The sequence below is a fragment of the Salvelinus fontinalis genome, chromosome 1, assembly GCF_029448725.1.
Source record: "Salvelinus fontinalis isolate EN_2023a chromosome 1, ASM2944872v1, whole genome shotgun sequence".
NCBI classification, from domain to species: Eukaryota; Metazoa; Chordata; class Actinopteri; order Salmoniformes; family Salmonidae; genus Salvelinus; species Salvelinus fontinalis.
Genome location: NC_074665.1, coordinates 76,872,380 through 76,898,091, shown reverse-complemented (window position 1 = coordinate 76,898,091; position 25,712 = coordinate 76,872,380). Strand labels below are relative to the sequence as shown.

General features: G+C 42.9%; 3 protein-coding genes across 5 annotated transcripts; 1 reads left to right on the top strand and 2 right to left on the bottom strand.

The window, feature by feature from the left end:
• Nucleotides 1–1,259: 1,259 nt before the first annotated feature.
• On the bottom strand, nucleotides 1,260–10,811 carry LOC129815639 (cytochrome b-c1 complex subunit 2, mitochondrial-like). Of its 3 annotated transcripts, none has more exons than XM_055870022.1 (14): nucleotides 10,653–10,811; nucleotides 9,534–9,635; nucleotides 9,033–9,182; nucleotides 8,857–8,921; nucleotides 8,631–8,687; nucleotides 8,073–8,197; nucleotides 7,816–7,913; nucleotides 7,584–7,641; nucleotides 7,376–7,471; nucleotides 7,001–7,200; nucleotides 6,764–6,844; nucleotides 3,662–3,735; nucleotides 3,391–3,544; nucleotides 1,260–3,020 (listed from the first exon to the last, which is right to left on the bottom strand). In XM_055870022.1, the coding sequence occupies exons 1-14, from the start codon at nucleotides 10,683–10,685 to the stop codon at nucleotides 2,937–2,939; spliced, it is 1,377 nt and encodes a 458-aa protein (XP_055725997.1). In that variant the 5' UTR covers nucleotides 10,686–10,811; the 3' UTR covers nucleotides 1,260–2,936. The 3 variants fall into 3 exon arrangements, with proteins under 3 accessions (XP_055725997.1, XP_055726717.1, XP_055727567.1); XM_055870742.1 differs by lacking the exon at nucleotides 9,534–9,635 and adding an exon at nucleotides 9,670–9,741 and having other exon boundaries at nucleotides 2,636–3,020; XM_055871592.1 differs by lacking the exon at nucleotides 9,534–9,635 and adding an exon at nucleotides 9,670–9,741 and having other exon boundaries at nucleotides 2,636–3,020; nucleotides 10,629–10,702.
• A 220-nt stretch (nucleotides 10,812–11,031) lies between these two features.
• LOC129830348 (NHP2-like protein 1) lies at nucleotides 11,032–13,533 on the top strand. The gene is made up of 3 exons (XM_055893177.1): nucleotides 11,032–11,281; nucleotides 11,437–11,557; nucleotides 13,100–13,533. Exons 1-3 carry the CDS (start codon nucleotides 11,279–11,281, stop codon nucleotides 13,360–13,362), a joined length of 387 nt encoding a protein of 128 aa, XP_055749152.1. The 5' UTR covers nucleotides 11,032–11,278; the 3' UTR covers nucleotides 13,363–13,533.
• A 2,592-nt stretch (nucleotides 13,534–16,125) lies between these two features.
• On the bottom strand, nucleotides 16,126–25,215 carry LOC129824953 (ras-related C3 botulinum toxin substrate 1). The gene is made up of 6 exons (XM_055884983.1): nucleotides 24,891–25,215; nucleotides 19,764–19,835; nucleotides 19,319–19,436; nucleotides 18,480–18,542; nucleotides 18,121–18,280; nucleotides 16,126–17,770 (listed from the first exon to the last, which is right to left on the bottom strand). Exons 1-6 carry the CDS (start codon nucleotides 24,923–24,925, stop codon nucleotides 17,640–17,642), a joined length of 579 nt encoding a protein of 192 aa, XP_055740958.1. The 5' UTR covers nucleotides 24,926–25,215; the 3' UTR covers nucleotides 16,126–17,639.
• Nucleotides 25,216–25,712: the final 497 nt, after the last annotated feature.

Below are 25,712 nucleotides of genomic sequence, written 5' to 3'. Positions count from 1 at the left end.
ATTGTGAAAAACTGAGTTTAAATGTATTTGTCTAAGGTGTATATAAACTTCTGACTTCAACTGTATCTATAAAGGTATGTGGACACCCTTTCAAATTAGTGGATTTGGCTATTTCAGCCACACCCATTTCTGACAGGTGTATAAAATTGAGCACACAGCCATGCAATCTTCATAGACAAATATTGGAAATAGAATGGCCTTACTGAAAAGCTCAGTGACTTTCAACATGGCACCGTCATAGGATTCCACCTTTCAAACAAGTCAGTTCGTCACATTTCTTCCCTACTAGTGCTGCCTCGGTCAACTGTAAGCACCGGTATAGTGAAACTGACTCCATGAGGGTGGTATGAGGGCCCGACGTCCACAGGTGGGGGTTGTGCTTACAGCCCAACACCGTGCAGGACGTTTGGCATTTGCCAGAGAACACCAAGATTGGCAAATTCGCCACTGGCACCCTGTGCTCTTCACAGATGAAAGCAGGTTCACACTGAGCACATGAGAACATGTGACAGACGTGACAGAGTCTGGAGACGCCGTGGAGAACGTTCTGCTGCCTGCAACATCCTCCAGCATGACCAGTTTGGCGGTGGGTCAGTCATGGTGTGGGGTGGCATTTCTTTGTGGGGCCGCACAGCCCTCCATGTGCTCGCCAGAGGTAGCCTGACTGCCATTAGGTACCGAGATGAGATCCTCAGACCCCTTGTGAGACCATATGCTGACACATGCACATTTGTGGCCTGCTGGAGGTCATTTTGCAGGGCTCAGGCAGTGCTCCTTCTTGCACAAAGGCGGAGGTAGCGGTCCTGCTGCTGGGTTGTTGCCCTCCTACGGCCTCCTCCACGTCTCCTGATGTACTGGCCTGTCTCCTGGTAGCGCCTCCATGCTCTGGACACTACGCTGACAGACACAGCAAACCTTTTTGCCACAGCTCGCATTGATGTGCCATCCTGGTGAACTGCACTACTTGAGCCACTTGTGTGGGTTGTAGACTCCGTCTCATGCTACCACTAGAGTGAAAGCACCAAAAGTGCATTCAAAAGTGACCAAAACATCAGCCAGGAAGCATACGAACTGAGAAGTGGTCTGTGGTCACCACCTGCAGAACCATTCCTTTATTGGGGGTGTCTTGCTAATTGCCTATAATTTCCACCTTTTGTCTATTCCATTTGCACAACAGCATGTGAAATTTATTGTCAATCAGTGTTGCTTCCTAAGTGGACAGTTTGATTTCACAGAAGTGTGATTGACTTGGAGTTACATTGTGTTGTTTAAGTGTTCCCTTTATTTTTTTGAGCAGTGTATATACATTACACTAATTGAATTTAAGGGTCTATACATGGCCAATTCCCCCTGATATAACCAAATTAAATGTTTTAGTCAAAATCACTGATTTAAGCATATGTAAAGGCTAATGGTCATGGTAAAATCATCTGTAAGATCATCTTGATAAAGTATACCCACAACCCAAATGAACTTCAATCTACTGAAAAAAAATAATCTGGTATGATTAAATATATACATTAACATAGAGCCACTGTATTGTCCGCCAAAAGTATGTGGACACCCCTTCAAATGAGTGGATTCAGCTATTCCTGCCACACCCGTTGCTAACAGGTGTATAAAATGGAGCACACAGCCATGCAATCGCCATAGACAAACATTGGCAGTAGAATGGCCTTACTGAAGAGCTCAATGACTTTCAACGTGGCACCATCATAGGATGCCACCTTTCTAACAAATCAGTTCTTCAAATTTCTGCCCTGCTAGAGCTGTCCCGGTCAACTGTAAGTGCTGTTATTGTGAAGTGGAAACGTCTAGGAGCAACAACGGATCAGCCGCAAAAGTGGTAAGCCACACAAGCTCACAGAACAGGACCGCGTAGCATGTAAAAATTCTGTCCTCGGTTGCAGCACTCACTACTGAGTTCAAAACTGCCTCTGGGAGCAACGTTGGCACAATAACTGTTCATTGGGAGATTCTTGAAATGGGTTTCCATGGCCAAGCAACCGCACAAGCATACCTGGAGTGGTATAAAGCTTGCCGCCATTGGACTTTGGAAACACGCTTCATCATCAGTTTGAAGGACCTTTCCTGTTTCAGCATGTCAAAGCACCTGTGCACAAAGCGAGGTCCATACAGAAATGGTTTGTTGAGATCAGTGTGGAAGAACCTGACTAGCATGCACAGAGCCCTGACCTCAACCCCATCTTACACCTTTGGGATGAATTGGAATGCCGACTGCGAGCCAGGCCTAAATCGCCCAACCTTACTAATGCTCGTGTGGCTGAATGGAAGCAAATCACCGCAACAATGTTCCAACATCTAATGGAAAGCTTTCCCAGAAGAGTGGAGGTTGTTATAGCAGCAAAGGGGGGAGGACCAACTCCATATTATTGCAATGAGATGTTCGACGAGCAGGTGTCCACATACTTTTGGTCACGTTTGTAGCTTTTCTCATTGGAAAACACACATTAGTCACCTGGCTACAATTCACTTGTATTTCCAGGAACAAATAACGTATCAACTAGGTTATTTTGTTCAACATGGTCAGACGTAATCAAACACTTTTTCATGAAAGCGACATGAACAGATTAGGAGAAATAGAATTTCACACTATTGGACATTACATCAAAACTTTTACATGGATCATAAGGTTTCATTTATTATCACCTGGTAAGACATTAGGTCTATTTACAAGAGGAAAAACGACTTATTCCACCTTCACGGTAGATATTCTTTCATTTACATGAGCTATACAGTTCAAGATCCACGTAAAAATAGCAACAACTATAAATATTGGCAGTTGGTGTGATTACAACAACTTCCTCAAAAGAACAATGACGCAATTAGGAATATGACTGTTTCAGTTTGTTTGTTTTGAATGGACAGGGGGCTTTGTTGTGACTTAATCACATGTGAAATACAGTTGAAAGGCTTTAGATCTCGTCAACGAAGGGCGTCTTGATGAGGTTTCCACTGGAAGCCATGGAATTCTTGCCCGACACAAACTTATTTGCAGCCTGAGAGAACAAGGAAAAATAATTACATTTGACCTTTAGTAGACGTTCTTATCCACAGCGACTTACATTTTTCATACTTTTTCCCCTGTACTGGTCCCCTGTGGGAATCGAACCCAGAACCCTGGCATTGCAAGCACCATGCTCTATCAACTGAGCCACACGGGACCCTCTAAGCAGAAAAACTAACAAACAAGGAAAACACTCCTAATGTACTGTACAAGTCAAGAGTGAGCTGCAGCAAAGACTAATATAGAAATATATTAACTTCCACTTGAATTTTAACTTAGTCATGCATTGATGTCAATTGAAGACTAAGTGAAAATTCAACTTAAGTTGAAGATAATATTCTCCCCAAAGTGAATATACTTACGTTGGCGACATCAGTTGCGGAGACGGAGTCGATCTTCTGTGCGATGGCCTCGGGGGAGTGGTAGACCCCTCCAGACAGAGCCTGTAAACCCATGGCGTCTAACAAACCCCCGGAGCTCTCCAACGACATCAGGTACTCAGCCTTCAGCTGGGTCCTACAAAAACAGATACACCTTAAGTCAACATCTTCAAAGTCCCTTCCATTGCAATACTTTTCTTGATTTTATCTACTCAAATTCTATATTCAAGTTTCAAAGTCTGTGTTAGCTTACTTGGCGCGGGTCAGGTCAGCTTCTGAGACTCCTCCTGTAACAGCCTTCACCTGGCTAATAGCTGCCTTGATCACCTGGATAGGAGGATAGGGATAGGTAAATCGATTTTTTTATTTCACCTTTATTTAACCAGGTAGGCTAGTTGAGAACAAGTTCTCATTTGCAACTGCGACCTGGCCAAGATAAAGCATAGCAGTGTGAACAGACAACAACACAGAGTTACACATGGAGTAAACAATAAACAAGTCAATAACATGGTAGGAAAAAGAGAATCTATATACATTGTGTGCAAAAGGCATGAGGTAGGCAATAATCGAATAATTACAATTTAGCAGATTAACACTGGAGTGATAAATCATCAGATGATCATGTGCAAGAAGAGATACTGGTGTGCAAAAGAGCAGAAAAGTAAATAAATAAAAGCAGTATGGGGGTGAGGTAGGTAAATTGGGTGGGTAGTTTACAGATGGACTATGTACAGCTGCAGCGATCGGTTAGCTGCTCGGATAGCAGATTTTTAAAGTTGTTGAGGGAGATAAGTCTCCAACTTCAGAGATTTTTGCAATTCGTTCCAGTCGCAGGCAGCAGAGAACTGGAAGGAAAGGCGTCCAAATGAGGTTTTGGCTTTAGGGATGATCAGTGAGATACACCTGCTGGAGCGCGTGCTACGGGTGGGTGTAGCCATCGTGACCAGTGAACTGAGATAAGGAGGCACTTTACCTACCATAGCCTTGTAGATGACCTGGAGCCAGTGGGTCTGACGACGAACATGTAGCGAGGGCCAGCCGACTAGGGCATACAGGTCGCAGTGGTGGGTCGTATAAGGTGCTTTAGTAACAAAACGGATGGCACTGTGATAAACTGCATCCAGTTTGCTGAGTAGAGTATTGGAAGCTATTTTGTAGATGACATCGCCGAAGTCGAGGATCGGTAGGATAGTCAGTTTTACTAGGGTAAGTTTGGCGGCGTGAGTGAAGGAGGCTTTGTTCCGGAATAGAAAGCCGACTCTAGATTTGATTTTGGATTGGAGATGTTTGATATGAGTCTGGAAGGAGAGTTTGCAGTCTAGCCAGACACCTAGGTACTTATAGATGTCCACATATTCTAGGTCGGAACCGTCCAGGGTGGTGATGCTAGTCGGGCGTGCGGGTGCAGGCAGCGAACGGTTGAAAAGCATGCATTTGGTTTTACTAGCATTTAAGAGCAGTTGGAGGCCACGGAAGGAGTGTTGTATGGCATTGAAGCTCGTTTGGAGGTTAGATAGCACAGTGTCCAGGGAAGGGCCGGAAGTATACAGAATGGTGTCGTCTGCGTAGAGGTGGATCAGGGAATCGCCCGCAGCAAGAGCAACATCATTGATGTATACAGAGAAAAGAGTCGGCCCGAGAATTGAACCCTGTGGTACCCCCATAGAGACTGCCAGAGGACCGGACAACATGCCCTCCGATTTGACACACTGAACTCTGTCTGCAAAGTAGTTGGTGAACCAGGCAAGGCAGTCATTAGAAAAACCGAGGCTACTGAGTCTGCCGATAAGAATATGGTGATTGACAGAGTCGAAAGCCTTGGCCAGGTCGATGAAGACGGCTGCACAGTAATGTCTTTTATCGATGGCGGTTATGATATCGTTTAGTACCTTGAGCGTGGCTGAGGTGCACCCGTGACCGGCTCGGAAACCGGATTGCACAGCAGAGAAGGTACGGTGGGATTCGAGATGGTCAGTGATCTGTTTGTTGACTTGGCTTTCGAAGACCTTAGCTAGGCAGGGCAGGATGGATATAGGTCTGTAACAGTTTGGGTCCAGGGTGTCTCCCCCTTTGAAGAGGGGGATGACAGCGGCAGCTTTCCAATCCTTGGGGATCTCAGATGATACGAAGGAGAGGTTGAACAGGCTGGTAATAGGGGGTGCGACAATGGCGGCGGACAGTTTCAGAAATAGGGGGTCCAGATTGTCAAGCCCAGCTGATTTGTATGGGTCCAGGTTTTCCATATCTTTCAGAACATCTGCTATCTGGATATGGGTAAAGGAGAAGCTGGGGAGGCTTGGGCGAGTAGCAGCGGGGGGGGCGGGGCTGTTGGCCAAGGTTGGAGTCGCCAGGTGGAAGGCATGGCCAGCCATTGAGAAATGTTTGTTGAAGTTTTCGATTATCACGGACTTATCAGTGGTGACCGTGTTATCTAGCCTCAGTGCAGTGGGCAGCTGGGAGGAGGTGCTCTTGTTTTCCATGGACTTTACAGTATCCCAGAACTTTTTGGAGTTAGAGCTACAGGATGCAAATTTCTGCTTGAAAAAGCTGGCCTTTGCTTTCCTGACTGACTGCGTGTATTGGTTCCTGACTTCCCTGAACAGTTGCATATCACGGGGGCTCTTCGATGCTATTGCAGTTCGCCACAGGATGTTTTTGTGCTGGTCGAGGGCAGTCAGGTCTGGAGTGAACCAAGGGCTATATCTGTTCTTGGTTCTGCATTTTTTGAACGGAGCATGCTTGTCTAATATGGTGAGGAAGTAACTTTTAAAGAATGACCAGGCATCCTCAACTGACGGGATGAGGTCAATATCCTTCCAGGGTACCCGGGCCAGGTCGATTAGAAAGGCCTGCTCGCAGAAGTGTTTCAGGGAGCGTTTGACAGTGATGAGGGGTGGTTGTTTGACCGTGGACCCGTGGCGGATACAGGCAATGAGGCAGTGATCGCTGAGATCTTGATTGAAGACAGCAGAGGTGTATTTGGAGGGCAAGTTGGTCAGGATAATGTCTATTAGGGTGCCCATGTTTACGGATTTAGGGTTGTACCTGGTGGGTTCCTTGATGATTTGTGTGAGATTGAGGGCATCAAGCTTAGATTGTAGGACTGCCGGGGTGTTAAGCATATCCCAGTTTAGGTCACCTAACAGAACAAACTCTGAAGCTAGATGGGGAGCGATCAATTCACAGATGGTGTCCAGGGCACAGATTAATCAATGGGAGGTCAAAGTTCATCTTCATTATGCTCTTTCCTCATCCTAAATGAATGATCTTACATGCCATTCTATGTAAAAGCAACTATCCCTCACAGGGTGCATAGGACTAATTAGTAACAGCTTCAAAAAGACATCATACTCACGTCACCAGCTGCTGCAGACTGGGAGATGGTGTAGACTCCAAACAGGCCAGAGTCAGAGTAGTTGGAATTGAAAGCAGAGGCCTAAAAGGAGGTGACACCAGAGGAGAATGACTGCATGACAGAAATCTATTCTGCACAAAACTCTTCTACCCAAAGATTCCTCCACATACTGCATTCCCCTCTTGTAGAATGCCCAGCTATAAAACCACAATCTGATCTGCTGATTATGTCACTCACGTCGAAGGGGTCTGCAGTAGCCTTAGCGACGCCCTGGAAGAGTTTGGAGGTGGGGTTGGAGCCTCTCTTGACGTGTGGCCCCGCCCCCAGTACATGCTGTAGTACAGAGAAGGCCATAGCCTCGTCTGTGCCCACCGCAGCCCCCTCAGACACCACCACAGAGTGCACCAGACTGGACCTGTTCTGCACACGCACCTCGCCTAGAGAGAAAAAAGAAAGGAAGAGAGAAAGACGCAGGGATAGAAAGAGAGAAGCAGGGAGAAACCTCATTAGAATTCAGGGAATATCCCAGGAGAATGACATTTAATGCATGGGGAGCCAACCCTCTTCTAGCAGATAGTGGTCATCTCAGCCCCTCTGGAATAAGGGTCTTACCACCGCGGTACTGAGCCTTTGTCCCAGCGGTGCCCATCCCACTGCGGATGTTGAGGAACTGCTCTCCCACCTGCTTCAGAACATTGTGGTCCACACCTGAACAGATAGAATGTATATGAGAACACAATATCCTTTTCAAAATGATCTTAACACACATCAAGTCATTTGATTATTTTTTTAAAATTAGAAATACACATTAAACACTTACCAAGCCCAACCAGAGCCATTCTTGCACTTGTGAAATTGTTCTGGATAAAATTGTGCATCTGGAGAGAAACAGAGGGTTAATGAAAAATTAAACCGTAGTGCTGCACTTCCTGAAGTAGTACAACCCTGCATTTTCATCTGGAGAGGAAGATGAACACCCATAGCATTAGCCCAAACTAATTAATAGTGCTGTACAGTAGAACATGCTAGGGCCGGGATGTTGAGTGTCTTACATGGTCAGCATTGACCTGGCCAACCATGTAGTCTGGGCAGTAGAGGGAGTTGGACAGAGCGTTCTTGTAAGCAGCTCCATGTACACCCTCAATCACACCTGAGGAACAGATCCACAATATGCTTCAGCCGCAGTGTGATGGTGACAATTTGCAATCTTTTAACATGTTGCATTATACTATTATCCAGAGATGTTAACAGAAAGCACATTCAAATAATCAAACTGAAACAACCACTGTGTGTGTGTGTGTGTTCTCACCCATCTGGGGGGTCTGTGCGGCTAGGGCCTTGTCCATCTTGACCCTGGGGGTGAGGTCCGACATCTCCCACGGCCTGAACTCTGGGGCTGTGGTCACATTGATCAGATACTCCATCACCGTGTCACTGCATTAGACAACACAGAAATTAGAATGACAGCAATTTATTTGGTATTTTATATTGCGATACTGGTATTGTCACAGCCCTACTATGCGTACACAAACATAGATCTGAATATGGTGAATAAATTGCTGTCATTCTTTGTGTATGCATAGTAGGGCTGTGACAATACCAGTATCGCAATATAAAAGACCAAAAACACTTTTTGGTCTTTAAAAAAACCTGCTGTATGTAAAATATTGTGTGATATAGCTGGGGGAAAACATAAATGTGACTCTGGATGACAACAATGATATTTGTTTCCAACATTAGTCTGTTTTCATAAAGAAGTTAAATCCACCTTGTGTTTTGTTTCCCTGCCACAACACCAAGGAGTATCATGATACTGGTATGGTCCCAGCCATAATACAGAGGTACGCTTTAAGCAAGCATCACTTACATGTGGTCTCTGAGACAGTCAACAGAGTAGATCATGTTCTCTCTGGATGACGTCACGCTGCATAGAAAGCACACAAAGATAAACACTAGGTCATCCATGACAGTGGTACAGTCAGTCAGAAAATATGTTAAGTATCCCAAACAATAGAAATCAAAGATATGTCTAGTTGTCTTTCGGCTCTTGTGAGGATGTAAACACTCATTCACAGGCTCTGAAGACTACTGACCCTAAACTGCCTCCCACTGCCTCCACACCACGACAGATCCTGAAGGCTGAAGCACCTTTGGTAGTCTAGAAAAGAGCAGTAGAGATTGGGATTAACCACATCACTAGTTCCTACACAGTATTGAATACGTTGAAGCTCCTGTCTACATCATGTTGATGAACCAGAACCAGGCATACCAGGTTGGCAGCCAGACGGAGCAGGTGGGTGACTCCCTGGTTCTCTGGGGACTCATAGCGACAGCCAGCCTTCACAAACACACCGATCCTGGAAGCTGGGAAATAGTTGTCCAACGAGGCTATCATCAGACCGCTGGGCAGTTTGGTCACCTGCAATAGAAATATCAGTTTGCATCACACCTTGATGGTGTGTTTTATGCATTTAAGATGTCAGAAAATGTTAACAGAGCAGTGTAGTATAACATATTTTAGCTCTAACTTCTGTTATAGAATGTCCACATACAAGGCAACAAATGGGTGAGAAGCAAAGCATCAAGTCCCAAACACCTTTTTACTTCAACTATTATAAATGTAATCAGCATGAAATTTGACTGGGAGTTTGTAACACTACAGAGATATTCTATGTGGAATAATATCTCAAAGGAACAAAGGTCTATGTAAACACACAGGAGATAGAGCTGGGCAGAGGACACAATCTCCATCCCCTAAATCACCACATACATGGACGTCCTGGTATGAATGGGCAGCCCCTGTGGAGACCTTGATGCCTGACAGAGGCTGAGTCAAGGGCTGCTCTGTTCGGGTGGCCGCATAGAAGCGTCTCTGTGAGGAGAGAGACATGTCAACACCCACTGACCTGCACCTCCTGCGGCTGAAACTTTACGTGCTCTGCGGAGACATCCAATTTATGGGCAGCGTAAAGCCTTGTCTGTAATGCAGAAAAGATACAAGGTGACTTCATATCCTACTAGGGTGTTATGGTGGGTCTGGACTCTGGATAGAGAGAACCTATGAGATTATTAAGAATCATAGACAGAGAACGATGGTTGAATGCTGGCTGGACAGACGTGGAAGGATCTTATGGGGGCACACCGGCATAATAATATTAAAATGTTGTAATGTCTAATAAAAAGGCAAAATCCGTAGGTTCTGTTTCCATTCAACAGTGCAGCCCTGCCACTCATTTGTTTTGGAGGACTGAGGAGGAGGGTCATGGCAAGTGCTAAATCAAAGAATAGAACTATGCACCATGTTGGAGCAGGATGAAGCTTGAGTAAGGATAAACTTGGCTGTAAGGTTATAACATTATGTCCTGATGAATTGACCCAAGACAGTGCGTGACAGCTATTTGCATTATAGTGCAAGGTCGAGGCCATATGACCACCGTCTATGAACTACATTTGACTTTAGATGGAGAATCAAAAGGCTTGTCGACACATCCAACGGCCGTTATCTTTTGCATGATCTGATCTTTTGATTGGTCAAACCGATAAACGAATTTGACAACACTTTGACAGCGGGGAAAGAGTAACGTTAGATGCCTTCTTCTTCTTCTAATATAGAACCACAACGTTTAACCCACTGCCAAACGTTGAGGCTGGGTTCATCCATCATCAGCAGGCCATGTATCTAACTGGTCGTGCTAATGTTAGCTGGCGACCTCGCTAGCATGCTAGCTAGTGCCATCATCACACAGTTTGTAGAGCAGGCACCTTTCTCGCCAAATAAGCCATACAATCTTAGTACTATCGGAAACCCAAACCCGTCTCCTGAATAGTCACCTATGTTAAATAGTCACCTAAAATGAATAGTCACCTAAAATGTTAAAGTAGTTCTTACCGACAGCTTACTTATTCCCCGAATCCCCTTCATCTCCCCTCTATCCTTCAGCCAGGACGATTAAATATGGCCGACCTGGGAAGTCCTACCCAGAGTCCATAGCGCGCCACATTTTTCCTCGATTTTTTTTGTGTGCACTAACGAATGCTGTTGATGCACGTCACCACCTACCGTCCAAGGGGACACCTTTAAAAATATACTAAACAACTCTTTATCTGTTCTGCAAGGTTTTCCCCATTTCGTGAAAATGCACAACACGCATATTTAATTACATTGAAAATAACTGTGCCTACTGGCTGCGGAAACAAAACCAATGCAAAAAGAAGAACATGGGCGGAATAATTTGGGCTCAAACAACGCACTTCCTGTTCAGTTTAGCGAGCAGAGCCGTGGTATACGAATGCGTTCCACACTCAATCTCACACGCGTGTTGTTACCGCTGTGCTATTCTTGTTACTAAGTAGTTGCGTGTAGAAGTTCCTCGAGCTTTTGAGAACAGAAACGGTCGTATCAACGGAAATAATTATTTTTGGATTTCCCGAAACCTCAATCGCAGGCGATATAGTCCTCCGTGAAGCGTTCGCCGAGAGGACAAATATCAGAAATAAACAAAAGTAACGTTAATCATGGTGAGGGTTTGAATAAACTGCTTCGGTTAGCATTGCTAGCTAACTAACGGTAGCTGGATACCGGTAGTATCGTAGCTAGTTAATTGATAAGGATAGTGTCGTTTCGTTCTCTGCCAGTCAGTTTCCACATCTAACTGTTTTGTGTTTATTTTCAGACTGAAGCCGAAGTGAATCCCAAGGCCTACCCCCTGGCCGACGCCACACTGTCCAAAACCATCCTGGACCTCGTTCAGCAAGCCTCCAACTACAAACAGTTGAGGAAAGGGGCCAATGAAGGTAAGGGAATCTGACACAATGAGTAATACCAAATTGGTAATATATCTATAATAAATGTACCCTATCCTTGCTGTGAGAAGCATTATACTAGCTTCCAGACACCTGGCTCTGGTACACAGTACACGAATATATGTATATGTTACGTTTAGTATGGTTATGTAAGACCCGTTACTTAAGGCAACATTTGAAAGGAGGGTGTCTGGGTGGGCACAACGTGAAAGTCCAGCTTGTTCTATCTTACGTTATTTTGAGTTTTACATTGTTATTGATTACTGCATACTTGGGTTTAGAACTTTCATGAAAGGCATGCCACTGTACTTGTGCATGTGACATTTGAAACTTCAAACAACCTTGTGCGTTTGAATTGCATCGCTGACAACTTTAGGTATTTTGTAACTACTTTGTAGCTACTTGGCAACTACTTACTACCATTTTAGCTACTTTGCAACTACTTAACATGATGGCTAACCCTAACCTAGCCCTTGATCATGACTCTAGGGGAGAGTTTTGTTAATAGCCGTGACGCTCAGGTCTGAACATTAACACGCATCGCTTGTGGGATTGTTTTGGAAGCATAAGGACCTTATCTTTCATATTGGCTGAAAAATAAAATGATAAATTAATGCACACCTTTTTATAGGTTTAGAGTTCCCACTCTGCCATATTTTAACTGTATTTATTTTATTTAACCTTTTAACTAGGCAAGTCAGTTAAGAACAAATTCTTATTTAAATTGACGGCCTAGGAACAGTGGGTTAATTGCCTTGTTCAGGGGCAAAACGACAGTTTTACGTTGTCAGCTCGGGGATTAGATCTAGCAACATTTTGGTTACTGGCCCAACGCTCTAGCCACTAGGCTACCTGCCGCCACTAGGCTACCTGCCGCCACTAGGCTACCTGCCGCCACTAGGCTACCTGCCGCCACTAGGCTACCTGCCGCCACTAGGCTACCTGCCGCCACTAGGCTACCTGCCGCCACTAGGCTACCTGCCGCCACTAGGCTACCTGCCGCCACTAGGCTACCTGCCGCCACTAGGCTACCTGCCGCCACTAGGCTACCTGCCGCCACTAGGCTACCTGCCGCCACTAGGCTACCTGCCGCCACTAGGCTACCTGCTGCAGCACTTGTTTACGGAAAACAGACAGCACCTAGTCGACTACCTATGCTAATCCTTAACCATAACATTTACCCGTAGCCTGGCTAACGTTAGCCACAACTAATATGAATTTGTAACATATGCATTGCAAATTCGTAATATATCGTATTAAATGGATGGACATCCACAAATTGAATACATACCTTACCAATGTAACATATCAAACTAATTTAAGTGTCCCAGATTTTTGTTTACTATGTTACATCTACCCCTGAATCCAGGTTGGCACAGGAGGTTGTGTGCTTGGCCTCAGACCACTGATTAGACGTTTCAAATCCTGCTCCGATTACGACCGTAATCACTACACGTTATCTATGGGGGTCTCATTCTGCACTATAATCTCAGGCATGTCATTGATCCTTGAATCTTGTCTACCCTCTTCCAGCCACCAAGACATTGAACCGTGGTATCTCTGAGTTCATTGTGATGGCTGCTGATGCTGAGCCACTGGAGATCATCCTCCACCTGCCACTGCTCTGTGAGGACAAGAATGTCCCCTACGTGTTTGTGCGATCCAAGCAGGCCCTGGGGCGCGCCTGTGGGGTCTCCCGCCCAGTCATCGCTACCTCGGTCACCATCAAGGAGGGTTCTCAGCTGAAGCCCCAAATCCAGTCTACCCAGATGGCCATTGAGAGACTGCTGGTCTGATCTGGTTACTTCTCTGCTCTGGATAGTCTGAGAGACTATATCAGGGAGATGGATTATGTTTTGTCCACATGTGTCTATTTTACTTTTGTCAGGGACATGCAAAGAAAATGATTAATGTGCTATGTCATTCATACATGTTTTGTGATAAAACATAAACATGAGTTTCTTTTGCTTAATGTGTTCTTCCATTGTGTCAGACTAGTACAGTATAATACTGTTGTATGCAAGAGAATGGTTGAGAGCCTGAGATGGAGGGATGAACCAACTAGAGGATACTTTTTTTTTAGGGGGCCCTCAAACTGTCTTGGCAGAATATAAATGTGCCCATTGAAGTCCTGTAGAGCGTTTTTACGCAGCCATTTGATGTCTGGAACGTAGCCTCGAAGCAGGAATCAGTTTACAGTGAGATTATCACCGACGTGAGAGTCCAAAAGCTAAATGTAAACTGTCTGCACCCTTGTTGACCAAGTGTTTTGGACAGCACAGCGGTTTAAGGATTGTTGTTTTGAAGTAGCATGGGAAGTTTTCCAAATGGGAAAGTGCAGAAGTGACCCAGCCTGTTTGTAGTAAGGTCCTGTTAAAAATAACATTTCTGATGCAGAGTGCATGCAAACACTTAAGCAACTTTTTGTTCTAACGTTGGAATGTTTGGGTGGGTTAGAGACCAACTGGTGTTGTAGCTATGTACCTCCAGACATAATGGGTTCTGGTTAGAAATATCTTGTGGATCATGAGACAATATGGAAGGCCAGAGGGATCAAATTGGATTTGTGCATCTCCTACAGATATGTGTGTGTGGAGCAGGAGGAAAGAGTTTTACCCAGTCCACCCAGGGTCCTGTTACACTGTCGGTTAGTGAAGAGGGGCAGATGTTAGTCACTGACAGGCCAATGAACCTGTGGGTAAAGGCAGGTGAGGAGACTCCTGACTGAAAACAGTACTATGCCGTAAGATATCAATGTGTGAAAATATAAAACGCAACATGTCAAGTGTTGTTTCATGAGCTGAAATTAAGGATCCCAGAAAATACAACCCATGTCAAAGCAAAAACAGGTTTTTGAAAATTAAACATTGAAATAAGTATTCAAACCCTTTACTCAGTACTTTGAAGCACCTTTGGCAGCAATTATTTGGGGTATTTTTATTTAACAAGGCAAGTCTGTAAATTCTTGTCAATGTCAGCTTCCCAAACGGCAAAAAAGCCTCCTGTGGCGACGGGGGATTAAAAATATAGGACAACACCGTAGCGGTACAAACAATAGCACAAAGGGCAAGGTAGAGACAATGACACAAGTTTGGCACACCTGTATTTGGGGAGTTTCTCCCATTCTTCTCTACAGAGCCTCAAACTCTGTCAGTTTGGATGGAGAGCGTCGCTGCACAACTATTTTCAGAGCTCTCCAGAGATGTTCAAGTCCAGGCTGGGGCTGGGCCACGCAACATTCAGACTTGTGCCAAAGCCACTCCTGCATTGTCTTGGCTGTGTACTTTGGGTCATTGTCCTGTTGGAAAGTGAAACTTTGCCCCAGTCTGAGGCCTTGAGCAGGTTTACATCAAGGATCTCTGTACATCTTTCCCTCGATCCTGACTAGTCACCCAGTCCCTGCCGCTGAAAAACATCCCAACAGCATGATGCTGCCACCACCATGCTTCAGCGTAGGGATGGTGCCAGGTTTCCTCATTGTGACTCTTGGCATTCAGGCCAAGGAGTTCAATATTGGTTTCATCAGACAAGAGAATCCTGTTTCTCGTGGTCTGAGAGTCCTTTAGGCAAACTCCAAGCGGACTGTCATGTACCTTCTACTGAGGAGTGGGTTCCATCTGGCCACTCTACAATAAAGGCCTGATTGGTGGATTGCTGCAGATGGTTGTCATTTTCTAAGATTCTACCATCACCACAGAGGAACTTTGTGGCCATCGAGTTCTTGGGCACCACCTTGACCAAGGCTCAGTTTGGCCAGGCAGCTAGCTCTAGGAAGAATCTTGGTGGTTCCAAACTTCTTCCATTTAAGAATGAGGCCACTGTGCTCTTGAGGACCTTCAATGCTGCAAAATTTTTGTTGGTACTCTTCCCCAGATCTGTGCCGTGACACACTCCTGTCTCGGGCTCTACAGACAAATCCTTCAACCTCAGATTGGTTTTTGCTCTGACATGCACTGTTAACTGTGTGACCTTATATAGACAGGTGTGTGCCTTTCCAAATCATGTCCAATCAATTGAATTTACCACAGATGGACTCCAATCAAGTTGTAGGAACATCTCAAGGATGATCAATTGAAACAGGATGCACCTGAGCTCAATTTCAAGTCTCATTTACTTATGTAAATAAGGTATTCATTTTACTTTATATATTGGCTACAATTTAAAAACTAATTTAATTCATTTTAGAATAAGGCTGTAACGTAACAATGTGGATAAAGTCAAGGGATCTGAATACACTACATTACCACCTGGGGGGGGGGGGGGTATACTACAAAGCAGGATCAATTAGTTAGCCAGCTAACCTGGATAAACAACCAGAAATAGTTTATTTTCTGGTTCATAAAGAACGCTAAACATAGCTATGTTTTTAGTTGTGGAGTTAAGTAGACCATACCCATTTTAAACTCAACAAAAAAGTGATATCAGAATGTTAAGTTAGCTGGCTAACTACTTGATCTTGTTTTGTAGTATACCCTTCTGTTCTGTTAAGGGAGTGGGTGGAAAGAAGTTTAAACATTCCTACAGCTGCACAACATAACTTAAAAAGCTGACAACAGGCAGAGATTTTAAATGAATTTATTTGCTTTTTTAAAAAAATTCAGCAGATAAACAACTATCATGTCCAAATAAAAGCAGAACAAATCGAGTTCTTTCATTGTGCCATTCATTAGTACACTGGTAATACCTCAGAGCAACAGCCTCTCACCAAGTCAAAAATAAAGAGCACTGAACTACTGTATATTGTAAATACAGCCATTAGAAGCTGCTGTAAACCAAAAACATGGTCAGTTATGACTTCTGAACGCTATGAAAATAGTTTAGTGATACAGTAATAGTAATGTTTACATAGCATCATGTCAATGACATCCTTACGAGTAGCAAACAAACTCCAGATTCTTCACACTTGTACTATACTTTTTTTAAAGGACTGGATAGATGGAAACTGCTGACAGAACCCGTTAAAAGGGAATAACGTCAAATACAGGCCTAGATTCTACCATAAAACAAACAAGGCCTATAAGAAAAAGGTCATGATGCACCAGGTGTCTGGAGTGTAAAGCTGGCGGACTACACAGTACAGTTCCATTACTGACAATACTCGTACAATGGATGTTTTTATGTACAGTAATACTCATGGTTTGAAACTGTTGTTTAATCCAACAAGAGGGATCCATCTAAATTGGTCTGATAAAAAGAACCATTCTCCATCCTCTTTCTGACCAATAGGTTCTCCTATACACCTGGTCAGTCTAGGTAGTCTAGATGCCTTCAGAATGTAAAATACTGGATCTTTTCTCAGACCAAGGGGGACCACCAAGTACAACAAGTAGAGATTTAGATTGATCTAATATGCATTTAAATCCACCTAGGAATAACGTGATAGCTATTATCCATGACTGACATCAGTTGTTTTGACAATGTATTCGAAGGTGGATCAAATTCACCTGAGGAGAAATTATTGATCTAAATCTACATAGAGTATGATTATAGAACTTAACAGCTAGTACAACGCTTAGAATTTTTGTTTATTTAGATTTCTCTTGAGCTATAAACCGTTTTGTCAAGATTAAGCAAATTATAGTCGCAAACATTGTACAGAAGAGAAAAAACAAGAAATCATGACATTTAGTGTACACGGAGCTCCTAGAAAGTGATGACCGTTTTATGAAGTAGGAATTTTGGCAACATCTCAATTCATTGAAGTCTGTAAACAAACAATATGGACTCGAGAAGAGTGGAAAGAGACCGAAATTGAAAAGCGCAATTAGTATTACCTTCCAGGAACATAAAAAAAAAAGGAACATTTTTGAAGGCAGCAGGAATTTCTTAGTGTAGGGCTTGTCCAACACCCTTTTTCCTAGAGCTGAATAAGAGTTAATTCTAAGCTTCCTATAATAAAATCAATCATATTTAAGTAGTATGTACCAATTACAATACGAAATATCTTTTTTATATATCTGAATACATATGGTTTTTGTAGAATCCTCCCCCTAAGACACTCCCCGCCCTCTTATTCATTACCAATAGGTGAGCTCAGACTGCAGTGTGACTTCCTACTTCCTGTCTGCGGAATTTAGAGTAGTGAGCACTTCCTCTTCCTCTTCTTGACGGGTGGGGGACACAGGACCGCTCGGATGGCTTCGTCAAATACTGTCTTAAGGCCACGCTGTGTCAAGGCTGAGCATTCCAGGTACTTTACTGCTCCTGTAGAGAGACAGGCTGGCAGTCAACATAACAGCAAATAGGGATTTAATTCATTAAATTCCTAAATAGACTAATAGCTATGACTACACTGAGCGGAGCCAGCTTAAGCTATGAAGAAACTGCATTGACATTGCTGTGTAGAGTCCAGTAATAGGCTTACTCTACGTCCGGGAAACCGGCCCCTAAAGTACTACTAAGAACTAAGTAAGCCTTGTCCGAGCCAGAACAGCCCATCTCCTGTTTCTGTACTGAGGCACCTTGATGTACAGTACCCCCCCCTGGAAAGGACACTAGCCCATCTCTTGTTTCTGTACTGAGGCACCTTGATGTACAGTACCCCCTAAACTAACCAATCTCTTTGGCCATGGCCAGGCCCTGGGGGTAGGTGATGGGGGTGAGTTTCTTCTCCTTCAGCTTCTCGATTGTGTCCTTGTCGTCTCTCAGATCCAGCTTGGTGCCCACCAGGATGATGGGGGTGTTGGGGCAGTGGTGTCTCACCTCTGGGTACCACTACGGAGGACAGGGACATGAACAAGACAGTCAGGATAGGATCAGGATGTTACTGTAAACTAGAGGCCTACCTATCAGGTCTATACATCAGTTGTTTTGAGTATGTGGATAAAATTCACCCTTTCAAGCAATGACCTTGATGATAAAGCATTAAGTTAACACAGAACTAGATAGAAACAAAGCCGGGGTTATGGCTCACCTTGGCACGGACGTTTTCAAAGGAGGCAGGACTCACGAGGGAGAAGCAAATCAAGAACACATCCTGTTGGGAGGAAACAAACAGCATAATTTATACAAGATCCACCATAAAAAACTGAGTTGCAATTCATGGAGATTATGAATGGTACAAATTAACCACAGACAGAGATTATGAATCAGTCCTCAATCTAGGACAAAGTTTCCCTGAACACTGACCACTGTCAATTGGTGGGAGGAGTCAGAGCCCAGAATGAGGGCAGACAAAAGGGCAGACAGAGCACTCATTCACTTAATGCCTGCTCCAGACATTGTTTAGGTACTATGGGCAGAGGACTGTACTCTCGTCCCCATACATGCAGACTGACATAATAAATGCTCAATGTTGGCAACAACGCAATATGCCTTTCCCTAACGCCCTGAATAACTTGTTATATTGTTCACAATGTTGTCAAAACCGGAACGCACATTTTTTTTGAGGGGGATATTCAGCTAACACCAGGAATTCAGTTAAAAATGACACATTTAGGCAGTCTGTTCCCAAGTATGCCCACGAATAAAAGAGAAGTGATTGTGTCTCAAAGAATGAAGGAAATTGTTATTTTAAAATACACTCTTTTTGGGCTTAGTCTTGGTCAATTTTCAGTGTAGAAATAACTATAGTTATGTTCCGGCCCCCCGACCATCCACTGCGACAAAAATCAACCCACGGCTGAATCTAGTTGCCTACCCGTTGTATGAATTGATGCTTTACGCCCCGCTGACACCAATGCACTGATAGAAATGAGGATAGTCACTAATTATGACACTAGTGACAACAGTACATTTCTCCTGTTGTTTTACCGTCTGTGGATAGGACAGTGGTCGGAGTCTGTCGTAGTCTTCCTGTCCTGCTGTATCCCATAGACCCAGATTCACTGGTTTCCCATCGACCATCACATTGGCAGAGTAGTTGTCAAAGCTACAGGGAGAGATGCATGTTGTTACGCCACAATGACATCATCAGGGAAGTGATAAGCACACAACCAGGAAATGTCAATGATTCTACAGGCTAAATATATAATTTCCTGATTCATCAGGAAAAACTTTTAAAACCACACCTCTTATAAAATGTAAACATAGAATGCTAACATGAACTTTCAGAACTATGTTTCTAGTGTAGGGGAGAAGGGTTAATCATTATAACTTAGACCCTGGCACGGCATTTATTTTGCTGACAAAACTCTCCATGCCATTCATAAGACACCTGCTGCAATGGGGGAGAGAAAGAGAGAGTGTGTATGCTTACACTGTGGGTATATATTCCCCGGGGAACGCATTGGTGGTGTAGCTGATGAGCAGGCATGTTTTACCCACAGCTCTGGAGGAGAAAAGAAGAGAGATGGAGGGATGAGGAGAAATAAACAACTTTAGTTTTGTTTATGTCAATTTCAAAACTGAAAGGAGAACTTGGAGGGGTTTAACTGGCCAACTTGAGAAAATGAGTTAAACTATGAATAAATGTCTGCATTATCAAGTAGTGATGCACCGATATGACAATAGGAAAATACCGATATTTTCCTTGCCAAAAAAAACAATAACCAATATTTTTGCAGCCCTTTAAGCATTTTAGTGAAGTTAAATAGTTATCACACACAAATGCAGTGGTCTATGGCACTGCATCTCAGCGCAAGAGGCGTCACTACAGTCCCTAGTCGAATCCAGGCTGTATCACATCCGGCTGTGATTGGGAGTGCCATTGGGCGGCACACAATTGGCCAGGGATCGTCCGGGTTTGGCTGGGGTAGGCCGTCATTGTAAATAAGAATTTGTTCTTAACTGACTTGCCTAGTTAAGGTTACACACACACTGACCAAAATATTATTTTGCCCGCATATATGTCCCCATTACCAGTAAAACAATCAAAACCTATTTCACTTGCTGTGCCGTTTCGTTGTTCGTTTGTTCAGTCGTTTCATTCTCAAACAGGATTTCTACAGAACGCTGTTTGGGGCTTTGCGTGTCAAAAAATATACTATTTAACGTGTCAACGCTACTGCTACTCTCTGTTCATCATATATGCATAGTCACTTTAACCATATCTACATGTACATGCTACCTCAATCAGCCTGACTAACCAATGTCTGTCTGTATGAAGCCTCGCTACTTTTATAGCCTGTCTTCTTACTGTTGTTTTATTTCTTTACCTACCTACTGTTCACCTAATACCTTTTTTGCACTATTGGTTCGAGCCTGTAAGCAAGTATTTCACTGTAAGGTCTACACCTGCTGTATTCGGCGCACGTGACATATAAACTTTGATTTGAAATAAGCTTGTTGACCAATCAGGACTTGAATATGACTGCACTTCACATAATAAATTTAACACGTTCATTAAGTTTTTACACATTGATTACACTCACTCATGTCACAACGAGTCATCGATACGTATGCTATGATGCTGGTAAAGTTGTCTCGCGCACCTACAGTGCTGGTCATTTCAAAAAAAGCTGGCTAGCTCATGGACGCAAACAATGTTCTTCCCCAAAAACATAGCAAAACGACAATCTGTTTCAGTAGCTATAGTTGCTAGCTAAATATATAGCTAGGTGTCATCTTAAATAATAATTTATAAGACCGTTCTTATTTGATTAATGGTCCGACCGATCTATGTGAAGCTAGCCACAATAGTGGACTTTGTGGTTAGCCTTAAAAATAAAAGTATGGCATAATTCTACTATTTGTATTCCTTTGCGTCACTGTCAATTACAGACTTCTGTTTTGAAGGCAACCTGCAAATTCCACCATTGTGCCTAATCCTTATTGTGGCTAGCTACACAGCACATAACCCGGTCTGGTCGAGCATCACTAGACAGATGAAGCTAGCTGGCTACTTATAACTTTAGCTTTGGGCAACAGGGTTAAGTAGCTGGCTAGCTATTTATTTTCATGAACTGAAGTTCAATTTCAATAGGCGAACAACAAGAGGCAACCTAGCTAATACTTACTCACAAGGATTCCTTAATCATTGCTAAAAATGAAAATGACTGCACTTTCTACTGGTCATTGTTTTCAGGCTGGTTGTATTGGTGCTAGCTAGGTACCAAACTACAGCTAGCTACCCCAGAAGTTGCGGTCTAACAAATTATGATTTATTACCAACACAGTATTGTAAACACATCGTTCGTGGCCGGTGTTTGAAGACTTTTGTACAGCTTTGACAGTGCTACTGTACCTTTTGAGACACGCAAAGACCCAAATGACGTTCCATAGTATGTATGTTGTTAATAGCAGTGACGCTGTTACTTTGTAACTCCGGTAAGGCAACATCTGAAAAATAGCACACTTGGTAGTGTGTACCGGTGCTCAACCAGTCGGCGAAAGCCAACATCACCCACGACAGAGAACGGTTGATTGTCAAGGGCAATGAATTCCATTATTGGCCCAATTTAAACGGCCTCGTACTCAATTCTTGCTCGTACAATATGCATATTATTATTACTATTGGATAGAAAACACTCTCTAGTTTCTAAAACCGTTTGAATTATATCTGTGAGTAAAACAGAACTGCAGCAAACTTCGTGACAGGAAGTGGAAAATCTGAAATCGATGCACTGTTCTAGGGGCTGCCTATTAAAGTCCTTGCTATTTATTAGTTTAGATGCACTTCATACGTCTTCCACTAGATGTCGGCAAACAGTGAGAGAAGAAATTGAGTGTGTAACTTGATCTGGGCACGAATAATAGCTCGTGGCATGACGTGTCACCAGTTTCCTGTTTTCTGGAGAGCGCGAGGGGGGACCTGGATTTGCCTTCTGATAAGCTGTCGTTATGGACGACTAATATCTCCGGCTTTGATTTTATTTGATACATGTGACAATATCATCGTAAAGTATGTTTTTTCAATATAGTTTAATCAGATTATTTAATTTTTTTCGGGAGTTTTGCCGTGTTCCGTTCTCTTTGTTTGTCGACGATAGAGAGATTCGCGCCACTTGGCAAGTGTGCTTGCTAAATCGAGAGGGAAAAAGGCCGTTCTAAAACCAAACAACGATTGTTCCCGACAAAGGACCCCTTGTAGAACATTCTGATGGAAGATCAGCAAAAGTAGGACCCATTTTATGATGCTATTTCATATATCTGTCGAACATGTTGTACTAGTCGTTAGCACCCAGCTTTTGGGTACTCTCTCGCTATTGTTAAGCTGGATGTCGTAATGAAGTTATTTTTAGAATTCTAACACGGCGATTGCATTAAGAACTAGTGTATCTATCATTTCCTATACAACATGTATTTTTTAGTTATGTTTATAATAGTTATTTGGTCAGAATATGTGTCAGAAAAAGTGTCAGAAAAATATCCGGACGTTGTGGGAAAAAGATGCTACGTTAGCACAATGTATAACCACTGATTTCAGCTCTAAATATGCACATTTTTGAACAAAACATAAGTGTATGTATAACCTGATGTTATAGGACTGTCGTCTGATGAAGCTTATCAAGGTTAGTCAAATTATATATCTTGCTGGTTTATTCGCTATCGCTAACGTGCCTATTGCTATCGCTAACGTGCCTTGATGAATGAATGCGGTAGTGTGGTAGGCTATTGTAGTAAGCTAATATAATGCTATATTGTGTTTTCGCTGTAAAACACTTTTTAAAAAAATCGGAAATATTGGCTGGATTCACAAGATGTTTGTCTTTCATTTGCTGTACACCATGTATTTTTCAGAAATGTTTTATGATGAGTATTTGACGTTGGTGTCTGTAATTATTCTGTCTGCTTTCGGTGCAATTTCTGATTGTAGCTGCAATGTAAACTATGATTTATACCTGAAATATGCACATTTTTCAAACAAAACAAATTTATTGAATAACATGTTATAAGACTGTCATCTGATGAAGTTGTTTGTTGGTTAGTTTGGTTGGTTCTTGGTTAGTTAAGTTGGCTTTGTGCATGCTACCTGTGCTGTGAAAAATGTCAGTCCTTTTTTGTATTTGGTGGTGAGCTAACATAAATATATGTGGTGTTTTCGCTGTAAAACATTTTAAAAATCAGACATGTTGACTGGATTCACAAGATGTGTATCTTTCATTTGCTGTATTGGACTTTCGCGCTCTGCCTTTTCAGTGGAATGTGGGAGGAGTTCCGCTGGCGGAACGCCAGAGCCAGACAGCTTAATGGATTTCGCCTTTGAGTTGTCTCGCTGAAATTGTGTTACTCTTTCAAATGACTGCTCAATCCACACAGCAGATATTGTGGGCTAGTTTCGGAATTCTGTGTTGCAAGTATAGCGGAACATTTTTGGTGGCGTCATTACGTCATGTACCTACGTTATATAGGTATGCACGTCAGCTTTGACATCGGTTTTGCACCTCGGCGTTAAACTAGACGTCGGCCGATACCGATGTTGGCATTTTTAGCTTATATCGTCCGATTCCGATATGTTCACCGATATATTGTGCATCCATATTATCCAGTAGTGTTCCAATGTTGAGGTTTCGCTCTACAATAGGGACATATTACAAAGACTTGAGAAGATGACCCACTATCTAGCAGATATTTATCAGAACCTCTTAGTTTGTATTTAGAATGCTTCATACACTACTTACTATAGCCCTTTAATTTAAATATGTCTGGAAAATAGTAGTTTAACTGTCTGCTGCCTGTTGTTGATGAGCTCCACCATCAACCTTATTTAGGACATAGTGCCATTCTTTGTCAATGCTGGTACCATGTCCCTATGTTCTAAATAATGTTGATGGTGGAGCTCATTAACAGGCAGCAGACAGTTAAACTACTCTTTTCCAGACATACTTAAATTAAAGGGCTATAGTAAGTGTATGAAGCTTTCTAAAGAAACTAAAAGAGGTTCTGATAAATATCTGCTAGATTACGGGTCATCTTCTCAAGTGTTTATAAGTTCTCAATAAAGCAAAGGGAAGTAAATTATCTAAAACCCAATGGTGTAGCAAATTATGTAATTTATCATAATACAAGGTGGTAACAAGAAGTTAAATGATAGAACGGACACTAAAGGGTTGCTGGGACTGGATCATTTCTAATAACTAACAATGCATACAGCGGGCTTTGTCTCTCGCTAGCCACTACTCATTTTAACCTAACAAGAAACGTGTGGTCCTAACAGCAAACGAGAATGCATAACGGTTAACGTTACCGTCAAGTAACAATTAGTTAGTATGCCACAACAAGTTTGCAGTCTGATGTTAGCAAGTTAACGATAATTAGCTAACGTTAGTGTTGGAAACTGACAGTTGTCACCAATTAACGTTAGTAAGCTAACGCTCAAACTGTGGGCTACTAGAAACAATTCACTTTGACAATGTATATTCTAGAATCTAGATCATAACTTATATTGTAAGACGTCATTTTATAAACATACTTAACTAGCTACATAAATGTAGGTTTAACTTACCCGTCCCCCACTACAACACACTTGATGGCCTGCATCGACGCCTTTCTCAGCTATCAAGCTACAGTAGCTAGCTCAAATGGTAGTTTATTGGTCAGCTGGTAAACCACTCTTTTGATCCGTGAACTTGTTTTCCCAAAAAGGAGAAAAACAAGGTTTGAAGCCTCGATTGGATGGCCCAAATTGCGATAGTTTATAAATGAGGAGAATTCCTTCAAATCAGTGTCCTCAAATAACTTGGTGGAACTCCAAACTTATAAACCAAGCAGCCACCACCCCAAAAATCTCTGGTGCTAAGCTTGAAAAAACGCCCTCAGACAACGGAAGCTGTAGCTCCCATTCTATACAAGTCATTTCCGTTAACCGTAGATAGGATAAAGGAATTTTCAAAGGGCTGTCAAGCGACGCCACCTAGCGGTAAGTAGAACATTTCTACAGCCACTTTCAGTTTCTGAACATTAGAGAGCAGTATTCCCTCATCAGCTGAATATTGTAAAGTCACTCCAAGGTGGTGCACCATTTCAGAGAGGCAGGCATCATGAGACAAGACAGTCAGTCAATACTTAGGGTCTTATGATTTAATTCATCCGGGAACTTTGTCATGGTTGTCCCATGTTTTATCCTTTAAAAAAGTCTGTGTTTATCATGTTTTATCCTTTAAAAAAGTCTGTGTTTATCCACATTACAGCATCTTATCTAAATTGGCATTTGACAGCTGCTCTTATCCGGAGTGACTTAGGGTTAAGTGCCTTGCTCAATAATAGTGTCAATGACGTTGCCTGTTTAGGTACATAAAGCCCATTCCCCTCTCCCTGCCACTCCCTG